The 25,676-nt window shown below is 38.7% G+C and overlaps 1 protein-coding gene across 2 annotated transcripts in view; it reads right to left on the bottom strand.

Moving 5' to 3' along the window:
• Positions 1 to 25,676, bottom strand: part of phrf1 (PHD and ring finger domains 1) — a 136,425-nt gene that overhangs the window by 92,005 nt on the left and 18,744 nt on the right. For both annotated transcript variants that reach the window (XM_028793513.2, XM_028793514.2), the window contains exons 2-3: positions 8,030 to 8,146; positions 5,669 to 5,782 (exon numbers count right to left, since the gene is read on the bottom strand). In XM_028793513.2, coding sequence (XP_028649346.2) covers positions 5,669 to 5,782; positions 8,030 to 8,123 — 208 coding nt within the window. In that variant the 5' untranslated portion in view covers positions 8,124 to 8,146. The remainder of the gene's footprint in view (positions 1 to 5,668; positions 5,783 to 8,029; positions 8,147 to 25,676) is intronic.

Raw genomic sequence — 25,676 nt, 5'->3', positions numbered from 1 at the left:
GTAAATACAGAGGGTGCACTGCAAGGTGCAAGCCACTCATAAGCCTCAAGAATAGAAAGGCTAGATTGGAACTTGCTAAAGAACATCTAAAAAAGCCAGCACAGATCTGGAAAAACATTCTTTGGACAGATGAAACCAAGATCAACCTCTACCAGAATGACGGCAAGAAAAAAGTATGGAGAAGGCGTCGAACAGCTCATTATCCAAAGCATACCACATCAACTGTAAAACACGGTGCAGGCAGTGTGATGGCTTGGGCGTGCATGGCTGCCAGTGGCACTGGGACACAAGTGTTTATTGATGATGTGACACAGGACAGAAGCAGCCAGATGAATTCTGAGGTGTTCAGAGACATACTGTCTGCTCAAATCCAGCTAAATGCAGTCAAATTGATTGGGCGGCGTTTCATGATACAGATGGACAATGACCCAAAACATACAGCCAAAGCAACCCAGGAGTTTATTAAAGCAAAGAAGTGGAAAATTCTTGAATTGCCAAGTCAGTCACCTGATCTTAACCCAACTGAGCAGGCATTTCACTTGTTGAAGACTAAACTTCAGACAGAAAGGCCCACAAACAAACAGCAACTGAAAGCCGCTGCAGAAAAGGCCTGGCAGAGCATTAAAAAGGAGGAAACCCAGCATGTGGTGATGTCCAGGAGTTCAAGACTTCAGGCTGTCATTGCCAGCAAAGGCTTTTCAACCAAGTGTTAGAAATGAACATTTTATTTCCAGTTATTTAATTTGTCCAATTACTTTTGAGCCGCTAAAATGAAGGGATTGTGTTAAAAAAATGTTTTAGTTGCCTCACATTTTTATGCAATCGTTTTGTTTGCCCCACTGAATTAAAGCTGAAAGTCTGCACTTCAACTGCATCTGAGTTGTTTCATTTAAAATTCATTGTGGTAATGTACAGAACCAAAATGAGAAAGAAGTTGTCTCTGTCCAAATATTTATGGACCTAACTGTATATGCGTTTGCCTTGCAAAATTTTGTTCTAAAGTTGAATGCTTTCTATAATTTATGAAGGAAAAAAAAAAAAAAAAAAAGAAATTTTGCCTGTACTGGTGCTTTATATTGTACGGTATGAAGCATGGTGGAAAAGCTTAAAAACTTACCAAATACGTCTATTGTTCAAGCCAAGAAAGTAGTCAAGCATTGATCCATGTCTTGCGATTACCCACACATTGTAAAACAGTTTATACAGGGTGAGCCAAAATGAAGTACAGTAATCCCTCCTCCATCGCGGGGGTTGCGTTCCAGAGCCACCCGCAAAATAAGAAAATCCGCGAAGTAGAAACCATATGTTTATATGGTTATTTTTATATTGTCATGCTTGGGTCACAGATTTGCGCAGAAACACAGGAGGTTGTAGAGAGACAGGAACGTTATTCAAACACTGCAAACAAACATTTGTCTCTTTTTCAAAAGTTTAAACTGTGCTCCATGACAAGACAGAGATGACAGTTCCGTCTCACAATTAAAAGAATGCAAAATATTTTCCTCTTCAAAGGAGTGCCCGTCAGGAGCAGAGTCTGTCAGAAAGACAGAGAGTAAAGCAAACAAATCAATAGGGCTGTTTGCATTTACATATGCGAAGCACCACGGCACAAAGCTGTTGAAGGCGGCAGCTCACACCCCCTCCGTCAGGAGCAGAGAAATAGAGAGAGAGAGAGAGAGCCAGAGTAAAACAAAGTCAAAAATCAATACGTGCCCTTTGAGCTTTTAAGTATGCGAAGCACCGTGCAGCATGTCCTTCAGGAAGCAGCTGCACACAGAAGGTAGAAACGTCCCTATCGTCTAGGTGTGCGAACAGCCCTCCTGCTCACACCCCCCCTACGTCAGCGAGAGAGAGAGAGAGAGAGAGAGAGAGAGAGAAAGTAAGTTGGGTAGCTTCTCAGCCATCTGCCAATAGCGTCCCTTGTATGAAATCAACTGGGCAAACCAACTGAGGAAGCATGTACCAGAAATTAAAAGACCCATTGTCCGCAGAAACCCGCGAAGCAGCGAAAAATCCGCGATATATATTTAAATATGCTTACATATAAAATCCGCAATGGAGTGAAGCCGCGAAAGGCGAAGCGCGATATAGCGAGGGATCACTGTACTACATTTCTCAAGGTCATTGTACGAGTTGAGGCAGCTGAGTGGATCGGGGTGGGGGTCCCTTTGATAGTCGATCCCTTGTAATTTTCAGTCAGCAACATGTCTTGGTCCAGTGTGCACCCTGCTTTTGCTGTCGAAGCGTTCAAAAACAAAACCATCATCACTACGCAACGCACTTCAGCAGTCCTCCTAACGGTGATGTTCCAAATTGAAAAACAATCCTTCAGTGGATACCTAAATTTAGATACACAGGTACAACATAGAACAGAAAATCTCCAGGTCGTCTGCTGACTGTACGAACGCCTGAAAACATCCAAGCTATAAGGGCACCAATTTTACAGTCACTTAGACGTTCAGCGTGCTTCTGCTTTAGGCATTTCCAACATGTCTTTGAGGAGGATTTTGCATGAGGACCTTAATTCCCATCCATAAAAAATGATGGTAGTGCAGGAACTCATTGACAGAGACTGGGAGAGCCGTAGAGAGATGTGTGTGAACATTCTGCCAACCGTTCATCGAGATGCCATCGTCATGTGCAGCAACGAGGCACATTTCCATTTGAATGGATGCGGAAATAGGCAAAACCTTCACTACTGGGCTGAAACCAACTCTTGTGAAATTCATCAGAGACCCCTGCACAGTGAGCATGTTAGTTTGATGCACCGTTGCAGAATTTAGCACTGTAAGTCCTTACTTTTTTGAGGAGGGGGGGAGCAATGGTCACCATCACTTCAGAACATTACATTGAAATACTAGAGCACTTTTTGCAGCCCCAACTGGAAGAAATGGATGTGGTGGATGCCTGGTTTCAACAAGATGGAGCACCAGCTTATACGGAGTAGAGATACATGCAAGTTTGCGGCAAATGTGTCCAAGGACGCTCATCTCCCTGAACGGCGATGTCGGGTGGCCTTCACGTTCGCCTGATCTTGCTCCATGCGATTTCTTCTTGTGGGGCTATCTCAAATCGAAGGTACACAAACCTAGAAGCCCTCAACGACGCTACTCACCACGATATTGCCGCTATTTCCCTAGAATGGACCGAACGAGTCACGCGAGCATTCAGTAATCGCCTCAAAGAGTGTATTGCTAATAATGGCCACCACCTTGAATACATTTTTAGAACACAGTGAAGAAATCTATTTTGTACACCCTCTTTTGTCGTAATGAAATCTATTTTATCTTGTAGTGTTTTTGTAGAATAAATGTTTGAAATGTGGTACTTCTTTTTGGCTCACCTTGTACATGTCATTTTTAAACTAAAAAACATTAGTACAATATTCAGCCATTTTAAAAGAAGACAAGCTGCATGATAGTTGTTGCACTGGTTTGTCTTCCAGTGCAACAACATTTTTCCTGGGGTATGGTCTCCTCAAAAAGACTAAATCACAAGTGTTGACTGTTTGGATTTACTTCCCTAATTAAATGAGAAAAAATAGTATCAGAAATATGCGATGTTTTTTTTCCAGATCCTGTTTGTTCTCACAAACATGCATCGGAAACACGGAAGATGCAGATCAATACTCGACAACTGTCTTTCTTTGAAAAATGGAAGTACTGTATCTGGTTATGTTTTTAATCTTTTCTTGCATACCCTCCTATACTCTCCACTGTAAAGCACCAGTACAGGAAAGGATTTTTTTTTTTTTTAATTTATATACAAAGTGTAACTTCTGAATACAATTTTGTGAGGCAAAGGCATATACAGTGGTGTGAAAAACTATTTGCCCCCTTCCTGATTTCTTATTCTTTTGCATGTTTGTCACACAAAATGTTTCTGATCATCAAACACATTTAACCATTAGTCAAATATAACACAAGTAAACACAAAATGCAGTTTGTAAATGGTGGTTTTTATTATTTAGGGAGAAAAAAAAAATCCAAACCTACATGGCCCTGTGTGAAAAAGGAATTGCCCCCTGAACCTAATAACTGGTTGGGCCACCCTTAGCAGCAATAACTGCAATCATGGTTTGCGATAACTTGCAATGAGTCTTTTACAGCGCTCTGGAGGAATTTTGGCCCACTCATCTTTGCAAAATTGTTGTAATTCAGCTTTATTTGAGGGTTTTCTAGCATGAACCGCCTTTTTAAGGTCATGCCATAGCATCTCAATTGGATTCAGGTCAGGACTTTGACTAGGCCACTCCAAAGTCTTCATTTTGTTTTTCTTCAGCCATTCAGAGGTGGATTTGCTGGTGTGTTTTGGGTCATTGTCCTGTTGCAGCACCCAAGATCGCTTCAGCTTGAGTTGACGAACAGATGGCCGGACATTCTCCTTCAGGATTTTTTGGTAGACAGTAGAATTCATGGTTCCATCTATCACAGCAAGCCTTCCAGGTCCTGAAGCAGCAAAACAACCCCAGACCATCACACTACCACCACCATATTTTACTGCTGGTATGATGTTCTTTTTCTGAAATGCTGTGTTCCTTTTACGCCAGATGTAACGGGACATTTGCCTTCCAAAAAGCTCAACTTTTGACTCATCAGTCCACAAGGTATTTTCCCAAAAGTCTTGGCAATCATTGAGATGTTTCTTAGCAAAATTGAGACGAGCCCTAATGTTCTTTTTGCTTAACAGTGGTTTGCGTCTTGGAAATCTGCCATGCAGGCCGTTTTTGCCCAGTCTCTTTCTTATGGTGGAGTCGTGAACACTGACCTTAATTGAGGCAAGTGAGGCCTGCAGTTCTTTAGACGTTGTCCTGGGGTCTTTTGTGACCTCTCGGATGAGTCGTCTCTGCGCTCTTGGGGTAATTTTGGTTGGCCGGCCACTCCTGTGAAGGTTCACCACTGTTCCATGTTTTTGCCATTTGTGGATAATGGCTCTCACTGTGGTTCGCTGGAGTCCCAAAGCTTTAGAAATGGCTTTATAACCTTTACCAAACTGATAGACCTCAATTACTTCTGTTCTCATTTGTTCCTGAATTTCTTTGGATCTTGGCATGATGTCTAGCTTTTGAGGTGCTTTTGGTCTACTTCTCTGTGTCAGGCAGCTCCTATTTAAGTGATTTCTTGATTGAAACAGGTGTGGCAGTAATCAGGCCTGGGGGTGGCTACGGAAATTGAACTCAGGTGTGATACACCACAGTTAGGTTATTTTTTAACAAGGGGGCAATTACTTTTTCACACAGGGCCATGTAGGTTTGGATTTTTTTTCTCCCTAAATAATAAAAACCATCATTTAAAAACTGCATTTTGTGTTTACTTGTGTTATATTTGACTAATGGTTAAATGTGTTTGATGATCAGAAACATTTTGTGTGACACACATGCAAAAGAATAAGAAATCAGGAAGGGGGCAAATTGTTTTTCACACCACTGTATACCATCTTTGTGAAAAAGAATTTCAACCTTAAAAATACCAAACTTACCCTTTAATATATTAATTAAATGTTCAAGAGCATATGAGACTAATTATTTGAGTTAATCTCTCAGAGAACATATCGAAAAACTGAAAATGTTTCCCTAAAATTTGCTGTTCTGTAAATTACAAAAAGGCATTAAGAAGTTAATAAAAACACTGTACACAAGGTTTAACAAAAACAAGAAAAAGTAGCTTACTGTCACTGCATTCTTCTTCCTCTAAATCTTCACTATCATCTTCCTCATCTTCTTCATCACCATCTTCTTCTTCGCTGTCTGTCTCTCCCTGTTCATGTTCATCTCCACTAATTTCTTTTCACAAGAAAAGAAAATTAAAATTCATCTTCATATTTTAAGCAGCCACTAATGCAACTTGAATAAACCTCATTAGTGGGTTACCATGCAACTAACGTAGCACTCATCATTTTCACCCTAGCATTGTGAAATAGTTTAACTAAGAAGTGAAGGTTGAATACAAGTTGTTAATTTAATATAAGCTACGCAAAAAATGAAAAGAAAAATTCTATAATAAATCAAACCATTCCTTCTAGTTTCCAGGTTCCTACTGATAAGAGTAAGCACAAAGACGCTATCGCCAATATTGGTTGTCTCTGATGCATCTACAGGATTATAATCAGCACGACTGTCATAATTGGCAAAGCAGGTATCATACTACCAAAACATCTCATGGCTCATCTGGCTCAACAAAATGTCTGCATGTGGTAAGCTAAAACTTTATTTCAACACAAAACAACAGGCAGATGCAAGTGGGTTTAGTGAATGGAAAATACCTGTGTGTTAATTTTCACAGGTATGAGTAAGGCATATCTTACAGTACAGATTAAAAAAATGTTTAACTACACAGAAATGACAATTATAATGAAATCCGCTTCTTGGTATATTTTAATTATACAAGACTTGTTCAATTTGCATTTGTTAATTTGAAGTATTTATTGAAGTAAACAATTCTAAAGAATTTTGGAGAGTAGACTCCTTTATGTTATATTTACATGCAGAAATGTAAGCCAAAAGCATTGACATTTTTTCAACACAAAAATATTATGATGTGGAATTGGAAAATGCAAACAGTAAAGCATCAACATAAAGGAGGAAAAGTTTCGTCTATTGTCCACTGTAAACCTTGCAGCTTGACAGATTTGTACAACAAGTCATACCATAACGGTTCGGCTACACAGTGCCATACACTTCAGTTTTCCTTTAAAGTAAATCTCAAGCAGAACAGGTGAGGTATAGAAAGTGACTATAGTTATACAATTGCCCTTGGTCAAGCAAAGGATCACCCTCGCACTAATTCAAAAAATGGTTCCATTTCATTTTGTTCCAAAAGTAGCTTTGCTTGCAGCTTTTCATTTGCCATTGTGTTTTCCATTGAAGACTCTGCTACACTCATACCAATTTTGATCAGTTACCATAAAGTGGAAGAACACAACGTATTTATGATTTCTTTTGCAGCATGATGTATTTCATCCACAAGATGGCAGCAAAATTCAGTCCTGAATGTTATTTGAGCTTAAAACTTTGAAGCAGATCATTACTCCTCATTGACAGTTGACCCTGTTTAAAGGGCATACTTTCATTCTTTTTGCCAGACTTATTTATCAATATTATAGCAAAAATACATTTATTTTGCACATTGTGGGCATAGAAATAGATAACATGAGGATTGTGGAACATGAGATTTGCTCATGGATGTTTTTGATAAAGTTTGCTGTTTATTGGTCACTGAAGGGTCCCAATCTATCAGAAACATTGGTATGTCCTTTCTCCACAAAAACATTAAAAAGTTTTCTTGCCCACCACTACAAACTACACGGGATTAACATATAAAAATACTTTTGGGTGAAGTACTCTAAGTTAAAGAAGGCGAATCTCCTTCAGTTTGGGAAAGCAATGCTTCTTTGCAAAGACTAAGCTCACATAGGAATACTTAAGGGTACCTGCAACATTAACTTCCTCACTGGCTATTCTCTTCAACAGAAAACATCTGAGACAAGATTTCATGTTGATCAGGGACATAAAAAGAAACTATTTCTAGATTATTTCACTTAAATTGAAATAAATACAATATTTTAATTTGTAAGTCTTCTATTACATTTTGAGAATCAATACTGAACTGAGGGGTTTCTCAGCCTGTGATTCAAATATTTCAATTAAAACCATCCACTCCATAAACTGGAAATTTTTTTTGGCCCAATACATTTATTGTTTATAATTGGGTGTACAATGCTCACAGAATATTCAAACATTAGACAGAATTATTAAATAGGAAAGTAGCAGGTGTAGTCTTAATTTCATACCTTGCTCAGTTCTTGCTCTGTACTGTAAGCGATTATTGATGTGACTAAGTAGAAAATAAGCAAAAAGAACAACTACTTCCACCATAAGTAAGCATAGGTATATCTGCCACAGTACATTTCATGTAATCGATATTGAAGTTTGGGTTGATTAAGAATTCTTGATAACAGAAACACAACAATCAGGACAGAAGCCTCATTTTGGCTCCAGACAGCAATGAACAAGAAACATAAAAAAAGTTACCATCATCACTGAGAAGAGCCGAATTACATCTTTTGCCTCTTCCAAAGCCGGCATTTTTGTTGATGAGTTCGTCGTGGCTGTCATCATCGTCCATGACTGTTCATTTGAAATAATAACCTGAAAATAAGAGGTGACAATTTAAGTTATCATTAAAAAAAAGTTTTGTCATTTTGTTCTCTGTTTTTACCTGTCATGTCAGAACACTTGTTTGAAAATCTGGTAAATTATAATGAACACAGGTATTTTTTGACAAGATTACATCATTGAATCCAAAGGATATAGCTTTGCAATCCCCATTCAAATTCTGAAAAATATCAAGTTGAGATCAGAATTTGTCAAAAGTACTTTATTACAGTCTACAAAAAATACTTGGTTATTTGAAATTCATATTTGAGTTTCTGTGCAAAGTGTGTTTCATATACTTGTGCAAAATTTAGTTTTAACTAGTGTTGGGTGGTATACCGGTTCATACTGAAAACCGTTTTTTATTTTTGTTATGATATGGACTTTTCTTATACCGCAACACCAGTTTAAATTGCCTCAATGATGTTCGGAACGTGGCGCAGCGATAAACTGTTCAAGGGGGGACGTTTTTCACTGGTACACCGCTAAACACATACAACATTGTACATGTGGTAGTGGAAGTATTGCGCGGGGACTCTTTTTCACTGCTACACCACTAAATAGGCATGCAACAGAGTACATGCGGTAGTGTAGATATTGCGCAGTGAAAATGGACAGAGAACATTCCGAAACTGAAGCTGTAGCTGACGATAAAATTGACCATCATGATGACACAGATGAACTTTTGCCGAAAAAAAGGAGTCACGTCCGTTGCCTGGAGATACTTTGGTTTTAAAAGGTCGGATGTGGACCATTACGTTCAAATGTGTGAATACTGTTTCTATACTGCTGGATAATACTGCAAGCCAAGTTGTACTTGTTTTATCTTTTTTCAATACAGTGTAATGTACCTGGGTACTGGGTAATAGTGTGACATGTTGACTTTATTCTCGCCGTTTATGTCAAGATTAAAGTTGACATGTTGACTTTATTCTCGTAATTTGTCATTAAAATAGAACATCGTAAAGTTCATCGTAAAATGAATATTTAATTTACTAGATTTTCTCAAATCTCATCATAAGTTATATAGCACATTAAATGCTTTGTGTTAAGTGTTCCAAGAGCCGTGTTAAATCGGTATGTGCTTCTTAAACTGACTTCCTCTTGTACCGAGGAGGCGCCGCAGCGGTCGCCGCACAGAATACATTCACTTCATGATATTCCTGCTCCCTGAACATTTAGAATGCTAAGAAAAATACTTGCTTTAATGTATTTCATCATGAAAATTATATCATGTATTAATTATGTGGGGGCACGGTAGCGTGGAGGTTGCACTGCTGCCTCGCAGCAAGGGGGTCTTGGGTGTACCCTGCCTTGAATTTGCATGTTTTTCTGGTGGGTTTACTCGGCGTGCTTCAGTTTCCTTTCAAAGTCATGTAGGATGTGGGGTTTTGTTATGCTATATTAACCCTACTGGTGTATGTTTTGCTTGTATTCACCCTGCGATGTGCTGGCGTTCAGGATTTGCTCTTGCCTCACACACAATGCTTGCTGGGATGGGCGCAACCCTGAATGGATGGCATAATTAAACATGTATAACGAAGATTTTTTTTAAGTTCTGAACACTCCGTGGGCTAAGTTTATAACTAGATTAAATTTGGCAAAGACGTTTATCATGTGGTGATTGGTTAGGTGGAGAACGAAAAAGTAAGGATAGGAGCTGAGGGTTTAGTACGTCAGACAGACAGATCGCATACAATAAAGAAAGCCCGCTCAGAAAAACTCCATTGAATTCTGTGTCATATTCAAGTTAAACCTCTGCGATACCCATTCATGCATCCAGTTTTTTGGATCCTCGTCACATTTGCCATAAAGTTCTCTACACTGAATGTACACCTGGGGACCCCTTACTGCAAGGGAGCAGCCCTACCGCCACACTACCGTGCATGTTTAATACATGCTTTAATGCATTTCACCCTGAAAATGATATCAAGAATATATCTTCGCATTCTAAATGTTCAGAGAGCAGGAATATCATGAAGTGAATTGAATGGATTCTGTGCAGCGATCACTGCTTGCACCTCCTCTTAGTGTAGAGGAAGTCAGTATAAGAAGCGTGTACAGCAATTAACAACTGGGTCGGGGAACACTTAACACAAAGCATTTAATATGCTATATTAACTTATGACGGGGTTTAAGAAAACCTAGTAAATTAAACATTGATTTTAGGATGAAGTTTAGTTTACGACATTCTGCTTTAATTATAAAACAAACTATGAGAATAACGTGGAAACGTCGACTTTAAGTAGAAATGTCGAGAATAAAGTCAACATGTCGACTTTATTCTCAATATATAGTTTTTTTTTCTTCCCTGTGTCCGTATTTTTTTTGCTTTACCGTGGCCCTAATACGATTCCATAGGGCTATACCACAAATCTATACTAATTAATAAAAGGCAAAGCCCTCACTGACTGACTGACTGACTCATCACTAATTCTCCAACTTCCCGTGTAGGTGGAAGGCTGAAATTTGGCAGGCTCATTCCTTACAGCTTACTTACAAAAGTTAGGCAGGTTTCATTTCGAAATTCTACGCGTAATGGTCATAACTGGAACCTGTTTTTTGTCCATATACTCTAATGGAGGAGGCGGAGTCACGTATCGCGTCATTACTTGAACTAAAAACAAGGAAGAGATTTACAGCACGTGTCAAACGCGGGAACGAAGGTAAATGACGTTAATTTTTCAGTGTCTCTTAATACTGTGTAAGCATATATATTAACACGTGCAATTAAACGTGTGCATTTACGGGGTGATTTCTCAGGCTTAAAAGCTCGCCTTTTATTAAAAAGGTAAATGCTGTTTTCATTCTGAAGGGCACAAACCACGTTGGATTTTGTAATGATAGTTGATTAGTAAGGTCTATTAAGGGATACTTACAGAATGATTAGTAATGCCTGTGAATGGCGATGCAAGTAGGAGAATGGGCGTGAACTAAAGAACGATTAGTAACTTGTACAGTAAATGTCTCTAAAGTCTGTCTATTAAAAAGTTATTATATCTTTCAATCCTGTGTATTGATTAAACTACGAACCTAACAAGATCACTACATGGTGTCAGAAGTGGCGGATTGGAAGAGGAATCTGAAGAAGAGGTTCAGCTTTTAAACGAGTCGCGTGTCTGTGAGTAACCCGAAAACGTGATCAGAAAGCGCTAAGACGTTCTAGCAAAAGAGAAAAAAAAATATGTTAGGATTACAGCCCCCACCAAATCTCCAGTTAAAGGGAAATGTAGCTGAAAATTGGAAAAGATTTAAACAGAGATTCGAGTTGTATCTTGCTGCGATTGAAGCAGATAGGAAAAGTGAAAAAATGAAAGCGTCTATGCTTCTACATGTAATTGGCGAAGAGGCGCTAGAGGTGTATAACAATTTTCAGTTTGAAGAAGATGGAGACAATATGAAATTGAACAAAATAGTTGAAAAATTCGAAACATATTGCAACCCAAAGCGCAATGTGATGTTTGAGCGGCACAAGTTTTTTACATGTTTCCAGAAAAGCGGAGAAACAATAGACCAGTATGTGACGGAATTGCGTAATAGGAGCTGTTCTAAGAAGAAACCGTCAAGACATCAAAGGACCAATAACCTCTAATCAGAACACTAACACCAGCGAAACAAATATTAACGAGAAAACAAATATAAATCAGGAAAGAACATCTCAACTGCAAACACAATTAACCAGAATATCAAAATGTCAAGTAAAACCACCAGAACGACTCATTGAGACATGTTGAGGATTAAAGGAACATTTTCAATTAAGAAATGCTGAATTCCTTTAACAGTTGTGCTTTTTATACATAGTTTGAATGCTGGATGTATGCCTGAAATGTTCTGGATAGTTCAGTTCTTTGAAGTGATAAAGAATTAAACGTGTGCATTTACAGAGTGATTTCTCAGACTTAAAAGCTCGCTTTTTATTAAAAAGTTAAATGCAAACTGTTTTCATTCTGAAGGGCACAAACCACGTTAGATTTCAGCCGTTAAACGCGCAAAAATGTTGGTACACCAGATAAATAAACGCAACATATTATCAGTTGTATTGTATGCTTACAATACATATAGAAATGTGTTAATCGTTAACTAATAGTATGGGATGGTGTTTTTTGACTCGCGCCTTGATTTAAACGATTGCATGTCTTGGTGGGTTTGCGTAGCTTATTGTCAGTATCTTTACACCTCTTTTTAAGACTTATTGACTGAAACGGGCATTCATGAAAAAACTTAGGGCTTTGCTACAGGATACACCCTCCACAAGTTAAGGAAATAAAAATAAAAGGTATATATTTCTGTTTTATTTAAATCTTTTAAGTTCGTATGCATAGCCCCATTTGGCTGTTTTAGGTTTTTTTTTTTTTCTTCAGTAATATTTAATCTCCTTAAAGAAAAACAACATATGCATTTTACTTTTTTTGTATCTCTTTAGTAATATCTAAGTGTAAAATGATAACGAGTATTTAAACCTTTTATGTTACTTTATAAAGTTATTTTACACAATGTTGAAAAATTAATAAGAAAGCTACATATTTTGGCAGCTGCTGCTTTAATTTTCAATGAAATGAAAAAAGCTCTCCAAGAGAAAACCTCAATGAAGAAGAAACAGTTTGCACTATCTAAAAAGGAGAAACCCTCATTTATAAAGGTTTGCTGCAGATGACTTAACTGAAAATAAATGAATAGTTCCTATGTGTATAATACTTATTTATCTATTTGACTTATGCCTTTATTCCAGCAACTTGCAACATCTAAGGTACAATTTGTTGCATTACTTTGGTTTTTTGCAGCACAGGCAGGTGAAGTGACTTCCTCAGGATCACACAGTGGTGTCAGTACCAGGATTTGAACTGACAAGCTCCGGGTTTGCTGAAATATTACTGAAGAAAGAAAAAAAATGAAAACAGGCAAATGGGGCTATGCATACAAATGTCCATCCATCCATTATCCAACCCGCTATATCCTAAATGCATGAGCCAATCCCTACCAACACAGGGCACAAGGCAGGAAACAAACCCCGGGCAAGGTGCCAGCCCACCGCAGGGCGCACACACCCACACACACCAGGGACAATTTAGAATTGCCAATGCACCTAACCTGCATGTCTTTGGACTGTGGGAGGAAACCGGAGTACCCGGAGGAAACCCAGACAGACACAGGGAGAACATTCAAACTCCATGCAGGGAAGCGAACCCGGGTCTCCTAACTGGCACCTTTCACTGCATCACCATACTGCCCGCATACAAACTTAAAAGGTTTGAATAAAACAGAAATATAAACCTTTATTTTTACTTCCTTAACTTGTGGAGGGTGTATCCTGTAGCAAAGCCCGAAGTTTTTTCATGAAAGCCCCTTTCAGTCAATAAGCCTTAAAAACAGGTGTAAAGCTAAACTTGCAGCACCGCTATTCAATCACACTTGCCTAACGCCACTCCTAAGGGGACATACTGTGGGATCTGGGCATCCATCAAAGCACCAATCACAGGCCCGATTAGAAAGCGGGAAGCTGTGATTTGTCGTCTCCCTCCCATGTAACAATCACAGCCCGTGTTACAACGCACTATGTATGTATGTATATAATGTGTATGTGTGTGTGTATATGTATGTGTGTATATGTATGTGTATATATATGTTGATATGTGTATATATATATATATATATATATGTATATATATGTGGATGTGTATATGTATATATATATATATATATATATATATATGTATATGTAGATATGTGTATATGTAGATATGTATATATATGTATATATGTATATGTATATATATGTTTACATAACCTCTTTAACACACTACTTCTCCGCTGCGAAGCGCGGGTATTTTGCTAGTAGCATTATAAATACAAGTTGCAGTTTTATTATTTATGTATATAGCTTAACTTGAAGCAAGGTCCATGTTAATGCAATTTGCCTAAATGATGGTTCAGTTGGTAAAGATGTCATCAAGTTGCACTTGTTTTATTTTATTTTTTTTGGTGAATACTGTATAATGTACCTGTTATTTACATTATTTATTAGTTTAAATATTATGCAGTTTAATGATGGTAAAGTTGTTTGAAAAGTCACTTTAACGTGTCAGTGGACAGAGATTGTTAACATTAACAAAGTGTAGTTGGTTTACAAAAAATATTTACTATTTATTCCTTTTCTAAGACATGTTCAGTGCAATACAACTTTTGACAAGCACCTCTGAATATTTTACTAAGTCTAAACTAACTTAGCCTCTTTGGATGGTTGAAAATATGTTGTCAAAATTTTAGTTTAAGTTGTTTGCAAAATGTGTTCAATAAAAAGGTTCTATATTTTGACTGCAACTGTCATGCAATGTGATTCCTTCTCTTCATTAGTGCCACCCCCTTGAAAACTATCACTTTATGGGGCATTGCAAACCTGCATTGATACTTGGTTTTTTTTGTACAATGTACAATTATCATGACAATAGGTTATTCTTAGCCAGTCTACTGCAGTAATTGCAGTGGAAAATGTGGTTAACATCCACTCATGCATGGGAAAAAAATACCGTCCAATACTGTGAAACCGGTATAATTTTGAAAAATACCATGATATAGAATTTCGGTCATACCGCCCAGCACTACCTTTAACAAGGCTCCATGTTTCCTGTGCCTCATTATCTACTGGCATTCACCACACCAATTCCCTTCTTAAATCTCAACATTTCTACTGTATCTCCTCTCAACCTGCATTTACTTAAAATGAAATAATTCACCTCCTACAATTTTCCTCCCTGCACTTCAAGAGTTAGTTTAAATACTCTTCTCTGTCTTTTAATGTTAAATAACGGGATCAAAACTGAACACAACATTCCAAATGGAGTCTCACAAATTCATTTTATCCTTTAAGAATAATCCTACTTGATTTGTACTAGACACAGTGTACTATGCAGCCAAATATCCAATTAACCTTCATAAATGCTTCTTTACAATCAATGTGCAGTTGTGAACAATGGCAAGTTCACTACGACTCCTAAGTCCTTCTCAAGTACACATTCAAGTTTCAGACCTGCCATTTGTGTAATGATATTTATTATTTTTGTAATAATCAACAGTCATTTAACTTAAATTTCTTCTGCCACGTCTCAGTCCAAGTTTCAATTCTGTCCAGATCTGTTGTTATCTGGTCTGTGGAGTCGATGTACAAAAGCTTTGACTGTTACTTCTCAATTTATAGTACTACTGACGACAACCCCTCTTTGTAATCAGACTAATACATTTTCTGTGTTGATTAAAAGATACAAGTCATTACAAGTCATTTCATCACTACCAACGTCAATCATGAGACTACTTTTTAGCACCCTAACCCGTTAGAGTTCAGGTTTAAAGGCTGTGGCAATGATGCTGTGGCTTTTTCATATTATTTATCAAATAAAACTTCCAAAATTAACAATGAGGCTACCAAAGTGAAAATGGAAATTTTAACATATTTTACAATTTACATTTTGTCAAAGTCAGAACGTTATCTACTCTGCCTCCTGTAACCCAATAATTGCTTATTATTCTACTGTCTTCAAAGATACTCTACCTACTTAATTTTAACCTACAAATCTAGCCTTTTCTAAAATGTAACTAACAAGCTGGATATTTATTAATTATTCCTCTGGAATATCACTTAACATTTGATTAGGCTTCTGCAGTTTGATAAAAAATGAAAGAAGTATTGCTGCCTAGCACAACTAACGTAATACTGCAGAGTGCCCAGTTTGGGGGGGTTGGCGTTGGTCTTTGGAGCCATGGCTATGTCTGCCTTGTCTGCTATAACCATCTGTAGACCCCTGCCCGAGATTTATCTTCTCTTGTGATGCTGTTGACTGGAGTTTTGTTTTCCTCTCCTCCGATATTAACTAGCCATTTCTCAGCAACATTATTCATAGGTATAATTCTGTTAAGAGTACTTTTTGTGTTATTCATACTGAAGTTGCTTCGTTTACGATGTGTTTTAATTAATCTGTACTTTTGTGTGCATTTTCTAATGGCACATACAGTGCTGGAAAAATTGTTTGCCACGGAAATAAGTTACAAAATAATGTCATTTTTGTAATGCAAAAATTTTGCTTTAATAATTTTATATAAATAAACAAATCTGGTCTTAACAGTAAATTCCAGAATTCACTTCATTCTAAGAGACTTTAAAAATTTGTGTAATTAAAGTGAGCAGGTCTGAACAAAGAAAAATTCTTCATGCATATAGAGACTGGAAAAATAAATGAAACAATAGTGGACTGATGAGGTCTTTTTGCTTGTATTTAGGGTGGTAAGTGCCAGCCAAATGGCCACATCTCATTCCCTTGTTACTGCTCACACAACTTTCATAAACTTGTCCTTTCAATGTCAGGGAACCACCTTTAGAAATCAGAATGGGGGAGAGCTCCCAAAATTTCTTCTATACACCCCTCACCCTCACTATCACTTGTGCTTGGCCCACACCTCCATCTACACTAAACATGTCACTCAAATAGCACAACTTCCCACCTTTTCCAAAAAGCTCAATTTTCAGTATCTAAATTTACATCTTTTTAAGGGTAAATTTCACACAAACATTAGGAGATTTTTCTTCACACAGAGGAACCACAGACACATGGAATAAGTGACCAAATTAAGACTTGGGGGCCTTCAAAACTCAACTTGATATCATTTTGGAAGATTTAATTGGATAGGACTTGCAAGCTTTGCAGGGCTGAATGGCCTGTTCTCGTCTAGATTGTCTTAAAGCATTAATCAATAAAATTAAGCTTTTCAAATATTTTATTTCAATTATTGGTGTTCTACTACATAATACATTTTTTTTGTCTAAAACTTGACAAGAAATCAATCAACCATAAGGAATAACTTTACTTAGCACGAAAAAAGCAATGCAAACAATCCTACAATTACAGATGCTGTCTGATAAGTGCAGCTTTAACGTTTGCAGAAGGCATCCTTAAAAATACTGTACTTCTAATCAAGGTGGATCATATGTTAATCAGCTTCTTTTCAACATGACAAGATAAAATGGCAGGAATGACAGGGTGGATATGTAAAATATAAAAAGAATATGCAATTTCAATTTTAAATACCTGCTACAGCAGACTATTTTCTCAAGATTACCTTATTTAAAAAAACAGTTTTGTAATCTTCTAAATAGGGTTGTCAAAAGTATCAAAATATCAATAAGTACCCACTAACATTTAAAAGTTGCTTCAATACTCATTTTTCATGGTATTATTTTTCTACAGCCTACATTACAAATACTTTAGGTTCTCTCTGTCTTTTGATAAATGGACCTCGTAGGCAGGCTATCAGTGGGCATGACTAGAGCTGCAGCCACTTTTCCACCCATTTACAAGTGTCAATAATAAGATGACAACTAACAACAGCATCGGAATGGTGTCTGGAAATACTTCAGCTTTGTGTTTGCAAGATTTGCCACCACACCATACCAACTAAACAGGCTAACATAAATTAATACAGTCAAACCTGTAAGGAAAACATGCAAGTCAATACAAAGAATTTTAAGAGGTCTCTTATTTCTAAATTACAGAAACACTAATAAGTATACACCTGTAAAGTAGGAATATGAAATTAAATCTTTTTACAGGTAAAAATGTTTTGCAGTCAGTTAAATGACAAATATTGTGAATTTCTCCTTTGGATTAATAAAGTATCTATTGTAATGGGCGGCCAGGTCTAATGCCAGGCCGGGACGCCCCTGCTGTTTATGGTCAGTGGGAGCAGCCATGGGATTCTCACTACCTCCCCCGGGACGCTTGGTGGCAGTCTCCCTGGCTGATGATGGTGCCTCAGTTTCCCGGAGGGTTTCATGGGAGATGGAGTTCTCCACAACCCTGTGGGGATCTGGGATGGCTGCCAGGAGGTGCTGCATGGATCCCGGAGCCCACCTGAACATCTCTACAGCCCCGCCCGGAAGTGCAGTTAGCCATAGGTGATTAAGCACCTGGAGCACTTCCGGGTGGGCTATAAAAAGGGCCAGCATCCACCACTCAGGAGCCAGAATCGGGAGAAGGAAGACGAGGTTGCCTGGGAGGAGTGGTGGTGCCAGGGGAAAGGACTGGTTTGTCTGTTTAAGTGCTTTGGGACTGTGTTGGACCTGTGGGAAGACGTGCCACACAGCTGAAGAGAAAATAAAAGCCTATGTGATTTTACACGTGCCTCTGCGTCAGTCTGTGCTGGGTCGGGCGCTATATAGGGCCTTTATCACACTATCTATCTAATACATTATGACTGGGTCTGCAATTATTTTTACCTGTGGGCCAGTCATTCACGAGCAACACTCTTTAGCACTAGAGCTTCATCACTCCCTCGATTTTAAAACCAACAGCATGAAGCCTGCTGCCATAGCCTTTACTGTCTTTTAATACGTGTAATTTTAAAATTAAAAATTCTTATATTATACAGTAACCACAGGGGATGCACAAACCAGTGTGTTTCTTCGTGCCGGTCCCAAGCCCGGATAAATGGGGAGTATTATGTCAGGAAGGGCATCCGGTGTAATATTTTGCCAAATCAATATGCGGACAACAATACAAATTTCTATACCGGATCGGTCGAGCCCCGGGTTAACAACGACCGCCACCAGTACTGTTAGTCAACAGGGTGCTGGCGGAAATTGGGCTACTGTTGGCCAAAGAAGGAGAAGGAGAGGGGGGGAGACGTGTCCGGAGGCAAGAGGAGAGGAGGAAAGTATGAGTGGAACTGAGGGTAGCAACTTTGAATGTTGGCAGTATGACTGGTAAGGGGAGAGAGTTTGCAGACATGATGGAGAGAAGGAAAGTTGATATATTGTGCATGCAAGAGACTAAATGGAAGGGGAGTTAGGCCAGGTGGATCGGAGGTGGATTCAAATTGTTCTATCATGGTGTGGATGGGAGGAGAAATGGTGTAGGGGTTATTCTGAAGGAACAGTTTGTCAAGAGTATTTTGGAGGTGACAAGAGTGTCAGACAGAGTAATGATTATGAAGCTGGAAATTGGAGGTGCGATGATGAATATTGCTAGTGCATATGCCCCGCAAATTGAGTGTGCAATGGGTGAGAAAGAAGATTTTTGGAGTGAGTTGGATGAAGTGATGAACAGTGTACCCAAGGCACAGGAAGTGGTAATTGGAGCGGATTTCAATGGGCATGTTGGTGAAGGGAACAGTGGAGACTAGGAGGTGATGGGTAGGTATGGCCTCAAGGAGAGGAATGAAGAAGGTCAGAGGATAGTGGATTTTGACAAAATGATGGAAATGGCTGTGGTGAATACGTATTTTAAGAACAGGGTGGAACATAGGGTTACGTACAAGAGTGGAGGAAGATGCACACAGGTAGATTAAATCCTATGCAGAAGAGTCAATCTGAAGGAGATTGAAGACTGCAAAGTGGCGACAGGGGAAAGTGTAGTTAAGCAGCATAGGATGGTGGTCTGTAGGATGACGTTGGAGATCAAGAAGAGGAAGAGAGTGAGGGCAGAGCCAAGGATCAAATGGTGGAAGTTGAAAATGGAAGACTGCAAGGTTGAGTTTAGGGAGGAGGTGAGACAGGCACTGGGTGGCAGTGAAGAGTTACCAGACAGTTGGGAAACTACAGCAGATGTAGTAAGGGTGACAGGTGTGACATCTGGAAAGAGGAAGAAGGAAAAGGAAACCTGGTGGTGGAATGAGGAAATACAGGATAGTATACAGAGGAAGAGGATGGCAAAGAAGAACTGGGATAGTCAGAGATGCAGAAAGTAGACGAGTACAAGGAGATAAGGCGCAAAGTGAAGAGAGAGGTGGTGAAGGCTAAAGAAAAAGTGTATGATGAGTTGTATGAGAGGCTGGACACTAAGGAGGGAGAAAAGGACCGATGGGCTAGACAGTGGGACCGAGCTGGGAAAGATGTGCAGCAGGTTAGGGTGGTAAAGAATAAAGATGGAAACATACTCACAGGCGAGGAGAGTGTGTTGAGCAGATGGAAAGAGTACTTTGAGAGGCTGATGAATGAAGAGAATGAGAGAGAGAAGAGGTTGGATGATGTGGAGATAGTGAATCAAAGTGCAACGGATTAGCAAGGAGGAAATAAGGACAGCTATGAAGAGGATGAAAAATGGAAAGGCCGTTGGTCCAGATGACATACCTATGGAAGCATGGAGGTGTTTAGAAGAGATGGCAGTGGAGTTTTTAACCAGATTGTTTAATGGAATCTTGGAAAGTGAGAGGATGCCTGAGGAGTGGAGAAGAAGTGTACTGGTGCAGATATTTAAGAATAAGGGGGATGTGCAGGACTGTAATAACTACAGGGGGATAAAATTGATGAGCCACAGCATGAAGTTATGGGAAAGAGTAGTGGAAGCTAGGTTAAGAAATGAGGTGATGATTAGTGAGCAGCAGTATGGTTTCATGCCAAGAAAGAGAACCACAGATGCAATGTTTTCTCTGAGGATGCTGATGGAGAAGTTTTAAAAAAGGCCAGAAGGAGTTCCATCGAATCTTTATGGACCTGAACAAAGCAAACGACAGGGTGCCTCGAGAGGAGCTGTGATATTGTATGAGGAAATCGGGAGTGGAAGAGAAGTATGAAAGAGCTGTACAGGATATGTACGAGGGAAGTGTGACAGTAGTGAGGTCTGCGGTAGGAGTGACGGATGCATTCAAGGTGGAGGTGGGATTACATCAGAGATCGGCTCTGAGCCCTTTCTTATTTGCAAAGGTGATGAACAGGTTGACAGACGAGATTAGACAGGAGTCCCCATGGACTATGATGTTTGCTGATGACATTATGATCTGTAGAGAGGGTAGGGAGCAGGTTGAGGAGACCCTGGAGAGGTAGAGATATGCTCTAGAGAGGAGAGGAATGAAGGTCAGTAGGAACAAGACAGAATACATGAGAGGGAGGTCAGAGGCATGGTGAGGATGCAGGGAGTAGAGTTGGTGAAGGTGGATGAGTTTAAATACTTGGGATCAACAGTACAGAGTAATGGGGATTGTGGAAGAGAGGTGAAAAAGAGAGTGCAGGCAGGGTGGAATGGGTAGAGAAGAGTGTCAGGAGTAATTTGTGACAGATGGGTATCAGCAAGAGTGAAAGGGAAGGTCTACAGGACGGTAGTGAGACCAGCTATGTTATATGGGTTGGAGACGGTGGCAGTGACCAGAAAGCAGGAGACAGAGCTGGAGGTGGCAGAATTAAAGATGCTAAGATTTGCACTGGGTGTGACAAGGATGGATAGAATTAGAAATGAGTACATTAGAGGGTCAGCTCAAGTTGGACGGTTGGGAGACTAAGTCAGAGAGGCGAGATTGTATTGGTTTGGACATGTGCAGAGGAGAGATGCTGGGTATATTGGGAGAAGGGTACTAAGGATAGAGCTGCCAGGGAAGAGGAAAAGACGAAGGCCTAAGCGAAGGTTTATGATGTGGTGAGAGAGGACATGCAGGTGATGGGTGTGACAGAACAAGATACAGAGGACAGAAAAATATGGAAGATGATGATCCGCTGTGGTGACCCCTTACGGGAGCAGCTGAAAGAAGAAGAGGGGAGCGAGATACAAAAAACACAAAACTGTGCAAACGTCACTTCGGGATAGTTCAGGTATTACCATGTGGTCACATAGGCACAATAAATAGAAAAAAAGGCAGGTGGACGTTAGCATATCATAATCTCTTGGATCAATAGCGTGAGTTTTCTGCATTCGACTTATACGACTGAAATTATAAAATACCAAAAATTATACGTAAAATTAAGCCCCGACTTATCCGTAGGAGAACTTAAGCGCGAGTATATATGTTGTTTTAAGGGGATTTTTATTAATTTTAGCATTGTTATAGTCACTAAACAATAACCCTACAAAATATTATTTTGTTAATAAAAAATAACTGGTAACACCCGTGGTTCAGCAGTTTAACTGCAAAGAATATCGATTGACACGTTAATATAGACCATAAGATGCTTCTACACATGTCAAAAAAGGCCTTTCCTGTCATTTAATCATAATGTAAGCATCTGGAGTTTGATTGGAACCATGATGTATGGTCAGCAGCAAAAACTCAAGGTTTGCCATAAAATGGATGGCTATACCAAAAAAACCCATCCACACTTTCAAGTATAGCAGACATTCTGTGATGCTGTAGTGCCGTTATTTCCCTGAAGGCTCTGGGAACCTTGTTAGAGTACATGGAATCATGAAATCCATGAAAAGAACAGATATTAAACTGAAATTTGATTGCTTCTCTCAAGAAAATAAAACTTGTTGAAACTGGATCTTCCAGCAGGACAATGATCCAAAACATATGTCCAAATAAACATAAAAATGGTTAAAGGAACACAAAATCAAGCTACTGCCATAACTCTCTCAGTCTCCTCACCTAAATCTTGAGACAGAACCAAGGACCCAAGATGATCTGGAGAGATTCTGTAAAGAAGAACGATCTCACATTCCCTGCTCCACATTCTCCAACCTTATAGGAGAAGACTCAGTGCTATTTTATTAGCAAAAAACAGTACAAAGTATTAAATGTAGCCCTGCCATTAATTGTGGCAAATGTGGTTTTCTTAATTTTTTCTCAGAATTAATTTACTTCAATTAAAGGTTGGATTTCTGTCATTTTTTTCAGAATGAGATTAATGTAATTCACCAAAATGTTATTTTTATTTACTAATTATTGCCAGGGGTGCCAATAATTTTGGAGGGGATACATGTCTGCTAAGTGGTACATGGCAGAAAGAAGTCCTAGAAGAAAATTTCTGTAGCCCTATTTGACACTGGAAAGATCTAGCAAGTCATGATAAGCCCTGAATGCCTACTGTAAATCTTTAAACAAATGTTGGGGATAATGGTGAAAGGACTCAAGGACACAGAATGCTGGGATGTGATGGTCTCCAAGATTTAAAGCGTTGCTTCTCACCCTAATTCCAGAAGAAGCCCATAACAGACCTTTAATTTAAAATTGCAGAGCCGGAAAAGCAGTTAGAAAGCACAGTGAGAAGTTGAAGAAAAAGAATGGAAAATGAAAAAAAAGATGGAAAATGCATCTAAGAATTATTAAGACTATGAACATTAGAGGAAAACAGATTAGATGCCTCCTTAGTCAGACAGATAAGATTAGTTAAACTTTATTAATCCCATGGAGAAATTCAGATACATACTGCAGTAGAAACATAAATAAGGATATAGACTCACAGGACTAATACAATCAATCAAGTAAATAAAATAAAATAAATGTATACTGTACAATTATATCAGGAAGAAGCACTGATTTGCCTGATAGCAGTAGACAGGAAAGACCCCCAGAGAAGCTTCTTACACAATGTGGTGGAATGAGCCTGTAGTTAAAAGTGATCCAAGAGAGCACCGCACCACGGGCCTCATGCATAACGCTATGCATAGAATTCACACTACAACATGGTGTACAGACAAAAGCAGAAATGTACGTACGCACAAAAAAATTCAGATGCATAAATCTGTGCTTACGCCAACTTCCATGTTCTTCCACACCATAAATCCCGGTCAGCATGAAAAGTAACTCGTGTGCTTGCCGCCCCTCCCCGACTCCTCCCAGATTTACGCCTCTTTGAATATGTAATTAAATAAAAATAGCCCCTTATGTTTTGCGCTCTGTAAAAAGGCAAAGACAAGTGGAGGCAAGGAAAAACATACTATTTGTTGGTTTAAGCAGTGATATAAACAACAAAAAGAAGTTGATCGAGTGACAGAGTGGCGGAGAATCTAGAAAGTTCAAGTTTAGAAAGTCACACATTGCCCAAAATAAATGAGTGGTCAGATATCAAAGTTGCTGTGAAACGGCGCGTCGTAGCCCACCGTGTGTCATTTGAAAGCGTATTAGGGTACAAAGAAAAGAAAAATAAAATTGAGACAACGGAAAAAAATGTCCAAATATCAACTTTAATCTCGAAATTTCCACTTTAATCACGTAGTTTATTTTGTCATTAAAGTAGAACATCATAAACTTCATCCTAAAATCATTTAATTTACTAATTTCTCATATCCCACCGTAACTAAAGCAGCACATTAAATGCTTTGTATTTGTGTTCTTTTATGTGGTCTGTGTGTGTGAATCACTACGTGCTTCTTAAACTCTCTCTCTTCCATCGACAGGACACAGAATACATTAGATTCATGATATTACAGCTCTCTGAACAATTTAAATACTAATATATATATACTTGATGTCATTTTCATAATGGTAGAAATTAAAGCATGTATTAAACATGGGGACACGATGGCTCAGTGATAGTGACAAGCTGGCGCCCTGTCCAGAGATTGTTCCTGCCTCCCGCAAGATGCTTGCTGCACCACGCGCGACCTTCAATGAAATAATTTATTGCAGCAATACTGTCTCTCTCAAACGTACCAACCCCCAATTCCTGTCCTTCCATTTCTTTCTCCAAGTAATCAATTGCTACACAATCAGCTCTGTAATAGTGTCCTCACATGTTAATAATTAAACAAATATACATTTAAATGAAGGTCAAAAAATTATTTATAATGTAATAAACATTTTACTGTATTTCATCTTAAAATGATATCAAAAGCTCCAAGAAGATAGCGCTTGGAAATCTAAATCAACTTAGAAGCCAGTCGTCATCATCTGTAAATACCGCTTTATAATGTGGCTCAGAGTGTGCAATATTACAACTGTAGTGCATGTTTACAGTGAGGTAATTGCACTTATAAGTACAAACAGTTCTACCAAGAGCACTTGATGGACTGATTGAGTGCATTTAAAGCTCTTAGGATGAAACTGTTTCTGAACCATGAAGTCCCTACAGTAAAGGCTCTGAAGCATTTGCTATACTGTATGCAAGAATTTCAAATGGCTGAGACAGCTTGTACTTGATGCTGTATCCCAATAATCTGATCAGTTCCTGTACAGCTGTGATTCCACACTCAGATACAGTTGGTTAAATACTCTGAGAGGTGCACTGAGAGTGACAACGCTAAAGCAGCTGTGATATTTGGAATAGTTTGGCCATTCCTTGGACCATTATATAGTTACAGGTTGATTACAATCTGATGCCTTAAGCTAACAAACGATATGCTGCTAATTTCAATTATTTGATAATGCCGTGTCAAGGATGTGGATCTAACAAAGAAAGGGAAACCACACAGGAACAGTAGCACTGCTTTGATGCTGGAAGCCGCAAATTTGCAAAACCGAGCGGAGAACTTGCGTAAGCAAGGGATTGAGCTGGTGTGAAAATGTGTGTGGCTTTACGCCAAGTTCAGTTTTTATATATCGCGATGCGAGCGTTGAAACAGGTGTAAGCAACATTTTTGTACACAACGTTTATACAGGAGGCCATGATCCTGAACTGGTTTTGTCAACCTGTACAGAACAAATAGATATGTTATTTGTGTGCATTTTGCTGTGTAAATATAAAAATGTCTTTAATTTATACCCAAGCCAGTCCCAGAGACAATGTAGAACTGTAGGCACAATATAACAATTCATTTTATACATTATACTTCTATTTATAGCCTAAAGAGCAGTAGATGTTTACATACACAAATAGCTAAAGTAAGATACAAAA

The sequence above is a fragment of the Erpetoichthys calabaricus genome, chromosome 2, assembly GCF_900747795.2.
Source record: "Erpetoichthys calabaricus chromosome 2, fErpCal1.3, whole genome shotgun sequence".
In the NCBI taxonomy this organism is placed as follows: domain Eukaryota; kingdom Metazoa; phylum Chordata; class Cladistia; order Polypteriformes; family Polypteridae; genus Erpetoichthys; species Erpetoichthys calabaricus.
The sequence above is the reverse complement of the archived record's forward strand: the minus strand, read 5'-3'. Positions and strand labels throughout refer to the sequence as shown.